Below are 9,928 nucleotides of genomic sequence, written 5' to 3'. Positions count from 1 at the left end.
TAATCCTGAATATTAAAAAAGGTTGAATTCAAATTACATATACTTTGTCTTAAATGTCACATATTAATACATTATCATTTTATACAGTGTGGCTATCAAGTGCTTATCAAAATAACTTTAGAATGAAAATGCCTGACCAAGATACTAAGGTTTAGGAGTGCAATTGGTCCCTTTAATATGAAACTTCCAAATCGTGGACTCTAAGGTACTTTAAAAAGTTCAATAGCATGGTAGGGTGACTATAGCTAACAATAATATATTGTTTATTTCAAAATGGCTAGAAGAGATGATTTGACTGATAGACTTTTAAGATTCAAATGAGAAAAACATAAAAGATGATTTGAAATGTTCCCAACACAAAGAAATGATAAATGTTTGAGGTGGTGGATAGGCTAAATGCCCTGATTTGATTATAACACATTGTGTGCACATATTAAAATATCACATGTACCTCATAAATATGTGCAAGTATGATGTATTAATAAAAAAAGGTTATTATTATAGATTTCCCAAAGTGCCACTTAGTGGGTAGAAAGCAGTATTGCAGGGAAGAAACAGGATTGCATGTATGATACTGGGTTTCAGGATATTGTCAGTTTGACCCAGGAAGATGGATGTGTAAACTGAGACTACAAAGGGTTATATAATTTTTCTAGAATTAAAGAGATAAGGAACATTAGTGACATGACCATATTGTTTGTATTAATAGAGGCACATATTGCTGAAGAAAGCATTTATTCATTTATAGCAGTAGTTCTGAACCAGGGGTGATCTTGTGTCCCCCAACCCCTGCCCCTGCCCCAGAAGACATTTGGCAAAGCCAAGGCATTTTTGGTTGTTGCAAGTGGAGTGTGTGTGTGTGTGCGTGTACGCACGGTCCTGGCATCTAGTACCAGTGATGCTGCTAAACGTCATACAATGCAAGCACAGTCCACCATGACAAAGAATTGCTTAGCCCCAAATGTTAATCATGCTGGTGCTGCAAAACCTGGTTTATAAAAATTAGATTCACATATTTTTGAACTAAAAAGTGTCTCCAACAGGTTTAGTCAAAACTCTTCTTCAGGCCGGGCGCGGTGGCTTACGCAGTAATCCCAGCACTTTGGGAGGCTGAGCAGGTGGATCACCTGAGTTCAGGAGTTCGACCAGCCGGGCTAGCCCGGCCAACATGGTAAAAACCTGTCTGTACTAAAAATACAAAAAATTAGCCGGGTGTGGTGGCAGGCACCTGTAATCCCAGCTACTCGGGAGGCTGAGGCAGGAGAATTGCTTGAACCTGGGAGGTGGAGGTTGCAGTGAGCCATGATTGTGCCACTGCACTCCAGCCTGGGCAACAAGAGCGAAACTCAGTCTCAAACAAACAAACAAAACAAAATGAAAAAACACCCCACAAAACTGATTTTTGGATATTAATACAATTAGACCAGTTTGGCTTCCTAATGAATAAGCAATACTTTGTAATTTGGATTCATTTTATCACCAATAATTATGTAATTTTGTATACTGCTTCCAAAATTCAGGAAAACTTTGAATCTTCACATGTAATTTTCCCAAATCTTGCCTTTCCTTCTTACTAATTTAAAGGTAATTGGTAATTAAAATGCAATTGGTCCATTTAATATAAAACTTCCTAATTGTGGACTCTAAGGTACTTTAAAAAGTTCAATAGCATGGTAATTTAAAGGAAAGAAAGAAAGGGGTCTTTCCATCCTCCATTTCCTCCTACAATGCTCATTTTAATAGACTAAATAACCACTGACCAGAAGCAAATACGGTGAGCACATTTAAAATGTAGATGGAACTTGTCTTTTTGTGAGATTAGGATTTAATTTCCCCAAGAGCTTTATAAGGAAATTTCTTTAGACTCTAGGCAGATAGGACCAAGCTTATTCTTACTGTTTTGAAATGCACAATTTTCAAATTATCTGTAGAGTCTGAGATAATTAATTCCTTTCTATTGGAATTATTCTGTTTAAGGAAGTAAAGTGCTTGATTTACTTTCTTAAAAAAACCTCTAATGTTATTCACTGTTGCTCTATTGATGTTAATAATGGATTTAATGGTACCCCAGAATAATACTGGTATAGATAGACACATAGCTCAGTGATGTCTTAAGGATTACATCATATTAAGTATTTTTTAAGCCCAAAGACTAACCATATATTTTGCAAAATTAAAGACTGTTAAAATGTAAAATATTTAAAGAAATAATATCCAGGCCGGGTGCGGTGGCTCACGCCTGTAATCCCAGCACTTTGGGAGGCCAAGATGGGCTGATCACGAGGTTAGGAGTTCCAAACCATCCTGGCCATCATGGTGAAACCCCGTCTGTACTAAAAATACAAAAAAAAAAAAAACAAAAAAAAAACGTGGTGGCACGTGCCTTTAATCACAGCTACTCGGGAGGCTAAGGCAGGAGAATCGCTTGAATCAGCGAGTTGGGGGTTGCAGTGAGCCGAGATTGCGCCGCTGCACTCCAGCCTGGCAACAGAGCGAGACTACATATCAAAAAAAAGAAAAAAAAAAAAAAAGAAGTAATATCCAAACTCTGAGCCTAAATTCGCAAAACTAAAATTCCAAAAATAAGCGAATGTGTAAAAAGTATGGAAAGAACAGACTTAAACAGGAAAGTATAAATATTCACAGGTGGTTTTTTTTTTCCCCTTAGTTTTGCTAGAAAGTTTGCTACAGGTCTAAAGACTTTTCTCTACAGGAAGTGCTTGCTTAGAAAACCACACGTGAAAAGTATTTGAACAAGTCTATTCTTTCTTGATAAGTAATGAAGTGTAGAGATTTACTACAATTTTCCTACGTTTTAAACACCTACTGTTTAGGGCAGTACTTCTGACACCCAGCAAAATGCTGGCTACATAGTAGGCACGCAAAAAACATTTTGTTAAATGAATTAAAATTAATGAATATTCAGATTAAAAAAATTCTCCTTTTGCAGTGCATACTCCCGTGAAGCTGTCACCTACCTAGCAGCTAATCACGTTTCTCCAATTTCCCGGTGCCAGCATGATCTGTTCACATATCAAATAAAAGTGTGCCAAGCTAGTTTTTTTCCTACCCAAACCTATTCCTTCTTGTTTCCTATTTATCAGAATGCAACCACAATCCTCCTACTCACCCGTTCCTCATTTTATTTGACAAATGCTTCCTTTCCCGCCTGTACAGACTGACACTCACTGACGATATTCTGCTTCTACCCATGTTTCCCACAACTGGTCTCAATTTCTGCTGCCACAGCCTCCACTATCTTTTGCTCGGACCAGTGAATACCCTCCGACTTTCCGTTGTCAGTCGCTTCTCATCAATCTATTCTTAATCTTGTTGCTTGGTTGCGCCTCTACTTCCTCACCCTCCACCAAACAACCCAGTTAGCGTAATGATTAGAAGAGATTCTGGCTCTGAGCTTCACATCGTGATTGATCAATAATTTAACCTCTGAAGCCAAACTGCCTGGCTTTGTCTGCCGTTCGAGGACTTTTCCCAACCTCATTTCTCACTTTGTAGTCAACCCAAAACACTTCCCTCCATCTCCCACCTAGCTTTTGTTTCTCACTTAACTTTTAAAGTCCAGCTCACATATCACTTTACCCACTTCCCAGAATTGTAATCTTAGTCTCGGAACTGCTCTCGCACGGCAGCTATACCTCTCAGTACCTGCTTTTGTACCATTATGTGCGCTTTTTCTCTTTTTATTAAAAAACTCTTTCAGGGAACTCATAGTTCTTGATGGCAGGATATTACTGTTTTATTTTTATATCTCCAGTGTGACTTGCACTGTGGTTGCTCGAAAAATGTTAGGTGAATGACATCAGTTAACGGAAATAAATCCAACTCTGACCGTCTCCCCTTGAGGATCGTGTTTTGTTCATCTGCACGCTCTCCAGGTCCTGCATTGCGCCCAGGACCGAGAAGACCCTGGACCCTTATTAGGAGAACCGAGGCCAGAGCCGGCTGGAGCCTCCGGGAACCCGCTCGCCCCGCCCACCCGCGTAGCGCCGGTGAGCCTGCGGCTCCCGCGACGCGCGGCCCCGCCCCCTCGGCGCCAGGGCGCACGCGCGGGGCTGGAGCCTGCGCGGAGGGGCGGGCGGCCACGGCTGTAGCCTCTTCCACCCCTCACAGCGCGCGCGCGGGGAACCAGTCGCCGCGGCTGCTTCGGTTGCCGCGCTCGGTGGTAGTTATGGATTTTACATGGGACGACTTGGCTCTGGCCTTCTCCCGCACGTCCATGTTTCCCTTTTTTGACATCGCGCACTATCTAGTGTCAGTGATGGCGGTGAAACGTCAGCCGGGTGAGTGCGGGGCGCCGCGGGCCGGACCCCTCAGAGTGCCCCTGACGGCGAGGACCGTCTAAGTCGGGTGGGCGGCTGAGTGGCCGCTAGCCCAGACAGTTCGATGGTAGAGTTGGAGGGGCGCCAAGGGCCGGCTGGTCCGACTTACTGAGTGCAGATGGGGAAACAGAGCGGGGTAGGACAGAGGCTCTAGTACTCGTCAGAGGAGGCGTGACCTGGGGTCCGCGACGCCGTAGCCTGCGAGCAGGGCCAACCTTGCCAACCGCCCGCAGAAGTCCCAGGACTGACAGAAGCTGCCGCAGCGTTTCGGAATCACAGTTACCGCGCCAGCCCGGGGCTTGCGCGGCCTCCTCACGGTACCGCCACTCGCTCGCACAGTGTTTGAAAGTCACGTGAGGAGACAGCAGGTTTCTGACACAGTCTCTTGGAGTAATAGATGGTTGCGGACTACTCTCCAGTTACGAAAGTTGTACAAGCACTGAAACAAAAAGCCTCCTGTAGCCAGACCAGGATTCCCCTTCACGCAGTGTCCTAACACCCTGCCTAGCATGTGAGAAGCGAGTGCGTTCCCCTTTTCACAGTCACGACGGGCACTGTACAAGTAAGAGTTATCTGGCGTAGTTTCACTATCTGCAGAATGGGGATATAGTCTTGAAACAGCATTTTGAGTTCTTTTAGCAATGCGATCAAGGGACAGTAGTTGTATTTTATTGGATTTTACACCAGGGTGCGTTCGCTCTAATCCTGCTTTACTTTTGTAGTTATTCTACCGTCCTTTTACTTGTATGGACCTCTTCTTTCTTTGAGGTCAGGCATTTCTTTGCCACTTTCTTTGTGTTCTTGCTGTCTTTCATCTGCCTTGCTCTTCAGATAGTTGATGAGTGAGGTCTGGAGAATGATTGATGCTGTATCTTTCTTTTTTTTTTTTTTTTTCTGAGACGGAGTCTCGCTCTGTCGCCCAGGCTGGAGTGCAGTGGCGCAATCTCGGCTCACTGCAAGCTCCGCCTCCCGGGTTCACGCCATTCTCCTGCCTCAGCCTCTCCGAGTAGCTGGGACTACAGGCGCCCGCCACCACGCCTGGCTAATTTTTTGTATTTTTAGTAGAAACGGGGTTTCACCGTGGTCTCGATCTCCTGACCTCGTGATCGACCCGCCTTGGCCTCCCAAAGTGCTGGGATTACAAGCGTGAGCCACCGCGCCCGGCCGATGCTGTATCTTTCTTATGGACTACTTACTGGTTTTAAAAAATCCTTAGACCTCAGAAATATTTTTCATTTATGTTGAAGTTTGTAGCTCAGTTTAAATCATTGGTACAAATTTTGGCCTGGATAAGAATGGTATTACTGCATTAAAGTAGAACACATTATCTGCATAAGGTATTATTTCCTTGATTTGAAAAAAGTCAGTTTTGTTGCTGCTACATGTTCAGAATTTGACTAAAAAAAATTTTTTTTTTTTGTATAGGCTGAATCAGATGTTCACATTGTGGTCCAGGGACCCATGGGATTCTCTGACACTGCCAGTTTAAAATTACTTTCATAATAATATGCAGATGTTATCTTTTCCACTCTCATTTTTTCAAAAGTGTACAGTGGAGTTTTCCAGAGGCTACCTGAGTTGTGATACTGTAACAGGAGGAAGTAGATATGAGAATCCAACAGTTTTCTATTTGAAGCCAGACATTTGTTAAAATGTACAGCAGTGTGATTCTTCTCACTATATGTTTTTTGTTTTGGAAAAGTTATTTTTCATAAAGAATACATTATCATTATTATTATTATTATTATTTTTGAGACAGAGTCTTTCTGTCGCCCAGGCTGAAGTGCAGTGGCGCGATCTCGGCTCACTGCTGCAACCTGTGCCTCCCGAGTTCAAGCGATTCTCCTGCCTCAGCCTCCCGAGTAGCTGGGATTACAGGCGCCTGCCACCACGTTCGGCTATTTTTGTATTTTTCGTAGTTGAGACGGGGTTTCGCCATGTTGGCCAGGCTTGAAGAATACATTATTTATGTTAACATTTAATACATTTACTTTTTAAAAAATGAGAACATGAAGAACAATTGTTGCATAGTAGACAGGTCTATGCAGTCCTACCCCCAAAGGCTGAGGAAGCTGAGAGGCTGAGGAATCCAGTTTCTCAGAAAGAAACCTTTAAAAGGGACTTAAGAACAGGAGCCATGTCTTGGGTGGCCTCAAGGAGATGGTGGATCACCCCCATTACCCGACCCCCAACCCCCAACCAGAGATGTGTAGGACAGTTGCTTAAGAGCAGGATTTATGGTAAGTGAAATAGCGTCAAGATTGTTTGACCTAAGGGCAAGATTGGTAAGTGTATACTTTTACACAAGGAACAGTAGATAAAATATAAATCTTAGAGGCAATCCCAGAACTGGGGTTAATCATAAGTCAACATGGCGGATGTTGGAGTTGCTTTAGCCTCCACAACTATTTAAAATTTTCTCAGTTACAATTTCTAAGATGCTAAGTATTGATACTTGTAACCAACATAAACAAAACCTTTTGGGGTTGTCAAGAAATTTAAGTCCGATTTTTTGAAAGATGTAATTTACATAGAGTCTGTTCACCATTTTTAATAAAAAGTTCTGTGTTTTTGGACAGACACAGTCATTTAACCACCATCACAATCAAGATACTGAACAGTTTCCTCACCCATCCCAAATTCCTTCCTGCACTTTTGTGTAAGCTGTCCCCTATCCTTGGCAACAATTAATCTGTTTACTAATTTTTAGGGATGTAGAGGGCTCCTGAGATTCCAAAATTTGAGAACCACGTGATTATTGAATACTAATATAGTATCATACAGTACCAGTACTTGTAAAGAGGTAAAAATGATAGAATTCAGACACAAGAGTGAACAGCGTACCTATTTAGCTTTTTACCCGAAGTGTGTTAGACTGCCCATTTCCTTTGACAATTCTGTTATTGGTCTTCAATATCTTGCCATTCTGATGATCAGAAAACAATTTTTCATTTACGTTTGTCATGGTACTGATGAGTTTGTGCCTCTTATTGGTCGTTTGTATTTCCTGTAAATTGCTTAATTTTTTTTGTCTGTTATTGGGCTGTAGGTTGTTGTCTTCTATTGACTGTCTTTGTGGATCATGGATATTCATTCTATTTATGTCTGTAGTCCTTTTTTCCCATAACTCTTGCTATCTTTTAACTTTGTTTATATTGTCTTCTATGGGAGAAGTTTAAAAAATTTCATAATATTTTTACTTTTTCATAAAAAATCTATTAATTTTTTTCTCCTATGTCACTGTTGGGATTTGTGTATTTTAAGAAGGGCTTTCTCAGGCCTGAGGTTATAAAAATACTCGTCCTTGATCTTTTTTAAAAAAATTCTATAGTTCTATAAAAGTATAGGTTCGTAATCTATCTGCAGTATTTTTTGTTGTATGGGTGTTCCTTTGCAAGTCTGGTCATGGCTGGATAGAACAGTTGGAACTCAATGATCTCAGCAGAGTATGCTGTATGCTCATTGAACTGGTTCTGCTCTAGACCTTTACTAAAATCATCCCACGTGCATAGACCTCTGGAATGTCCTTAGTTCTTGTTTGTTTTCTTTAGCCTCCCATTTTTTTTTTTCTGTGAGCTACTGAAATCCTTCCAATGAATTCTTTATGGCTTAAGTTTGTTGGTTTTTGCTGCTTGTAGCCAAGAACCCAGGTTCCATTTCTTTTTCTCGTCTCTTTATATTAAAGAATGTTTTGTTGAATACTAATGATAGTGAGTGACTTTGTCTTACCCCTGATATTCCTGAATTTAATGAGAATGCTTTTAAAGTTTTCTCAAGACTGATGTTTGCTATAGGTTTTTATGAGGGACACTTTAAGGAAGTTTTACTTTATTCCCAACTTTCTAGGACGTCCCTATATCTTTACACCGTCCTGGTGGAGAAGGTGACTTATTTTATCAAGTGCTATTTTTTTTTTTCAAAATCTATTGAGATCATATTGTGTTTCCCATTTAAAAATGTAACATAGTGAATTACATTATTACATTTTAAAAAAAATGATGAATCATCCTTATATTCTTGGACTAAACTACTTGATACATTATTTTAATTCATTAGGGATTTTGATTTGGCAGTACTTCCCGTAAAATTTTTGCATTTATGTTTATAATAGAAATGAGCCTATTAGGTTATTTTATTGTGTGACCCTCAGTTTGGGCCCAAGGTTATGCTGTTTTTGTAAAATAGATTGGGAAGCTTTCCATTTTTTAAGCTTGGAATGGTTTATTTAATAGGCGTTCCTTGTTCTTTTATATTTGGTAGACTTCAACTATGTAGTTTTATGTTTCTTGGTATATTTTAATGGGTAAATCTTATTTTTTTTCCAATCCAGACTGAAGTCATTTTGGTAATTTATGTCTCTCTCAGGAATCATCTATTTCTTTTAGACTTCCAAGTCTATCGGAGTAAATGTTTACATTATATTGTAGAAAATTTCTCTGGATTCTTTGGTAGTTAATTCTTAAATGTTACCTATTTCACTTGAATCTTCTGGATCTTAATCACTTTATGTCCTATGGTAATTTTTTTACACCCCATATATGTCTTTTTTTCTTCTGACTCATTTTGAATAAGATGCGTTTGTTCAGGCTCTGTCAGCAGATGGAGTGAGTAGCTTGCATTACTCTCTATTTATGTGGTCAGCATTCCTTTTTCATAGTCAGAACTGAAGCTTATATGTGTGTATTCCTCCTACTCCAACACCATTTCTTTTAGATTTTTACTTAGAATATGTATGCATTACTTAATTGGCAACTTTTTCCTATCCTCCCAGTGATTGATTCTCTAGAACTCACACCTACAGTAAACTATAATTCATATATATACTACTGCCAGAGTTCTTCATATATTTACCCTCTGAGACTTTGTTTTGGTATGCACTCTACCACTAACAATACCTCACTCCCTACTTTCCCACCATTTATATCGGATCTTTTGTACTGGCTGCCTAGATCTTAAAAAATGCCACCAGAGGCAAAATGATAAAGGGGATTAACTCTTTTCTGCCTAAGGTGTGAAGGACTGCATCCCATTTTTGTTTGGTTCAGGTTTTCGGCTTTAAAATCCCAGGAAAGATAATACTCTTCCAGCATTCTATGTAACTTTTGCTTCATAAGCAAAGACGTAAAAGACATCAAGTAATACAACAAGTGGGATTAATTTTTTTTTCTTTGTTTACCTCCATTTGTCTCGTAAACAAACATGTGAATCCTCCTGAACCCTTGAGTGTGATTGGCTATAGTTTTCAGTTTGGGCTGATAGTGTAAGTTTCTTTGTTCGTTTGTTTTTCTTTTCTCTGTCTCCTGGGCATTTTATTAGGAAGTTGGAATATGCTGTTTTGGTGGTTGCTAGTGAGAAGCCATTTTAACAGGAAGTTTACATTATTAATTTTAATCTATCTTATCTTACATTTTAAATGTCTCTTAAGTCTTCATTAAAATAAACACATTTCTTCAATCCTACATTCACATCAAACCACCATTTTGTATAAGACTTCCTGACTACAGTAATTCCTATTTTGCACACAAAATGTATTGTTTTACTCTAAATTCTGCCATGACTATGCTGCTAACCTCTCTCAAATCATACAT

General features: G+C 40.0%; 1 protein-coding gene across 1 annotated transcript in view; it reads left to right on the top strand.

Moving 5' to 3' along the window:
• The first annotated feature begins 4,038 nt into the window (after positions 1-4,038).
• TMEM38B (transmembrane protein 38B) overlaps positions 4,039-9,928 on the top strand; it is a 67,983-nt gene continuing 62,093 nt past the window's right edge. The window contains exon 1 of the mRNA XM_055271604.2: positions 4,039-4,301. Coding sequence (XP_055127579.1) covers positions 4,190-4,301 — 112 coding nt within the window. The 5' untranslated portion in view covers positions 4,039-4,189. The remainder of the gene's footprint in view (positions 4,302-9,928) is intronic.

The sequence above is a fragment of the Symphalangus syndactylus genome, chromosome 3, assembly GCF_028878055.3.
Source record: "Symphalangus syndactylus isolate Jambi chromosome 3, NHGRI_mSymSyn1-v2.1_pri, whole genome shotgun sequence".
Taxonomy (NCBI): Eukaryota; Metazoa; Chordata; class Mammalia; order Primates; family Hylobatidae; genus Symphalangus; species Symphalangus syndactylus.
Note: the sequence above shows the minus strand (reverse complement) of the source record. Positions and strands in the feature narration are given on the sequence as shown.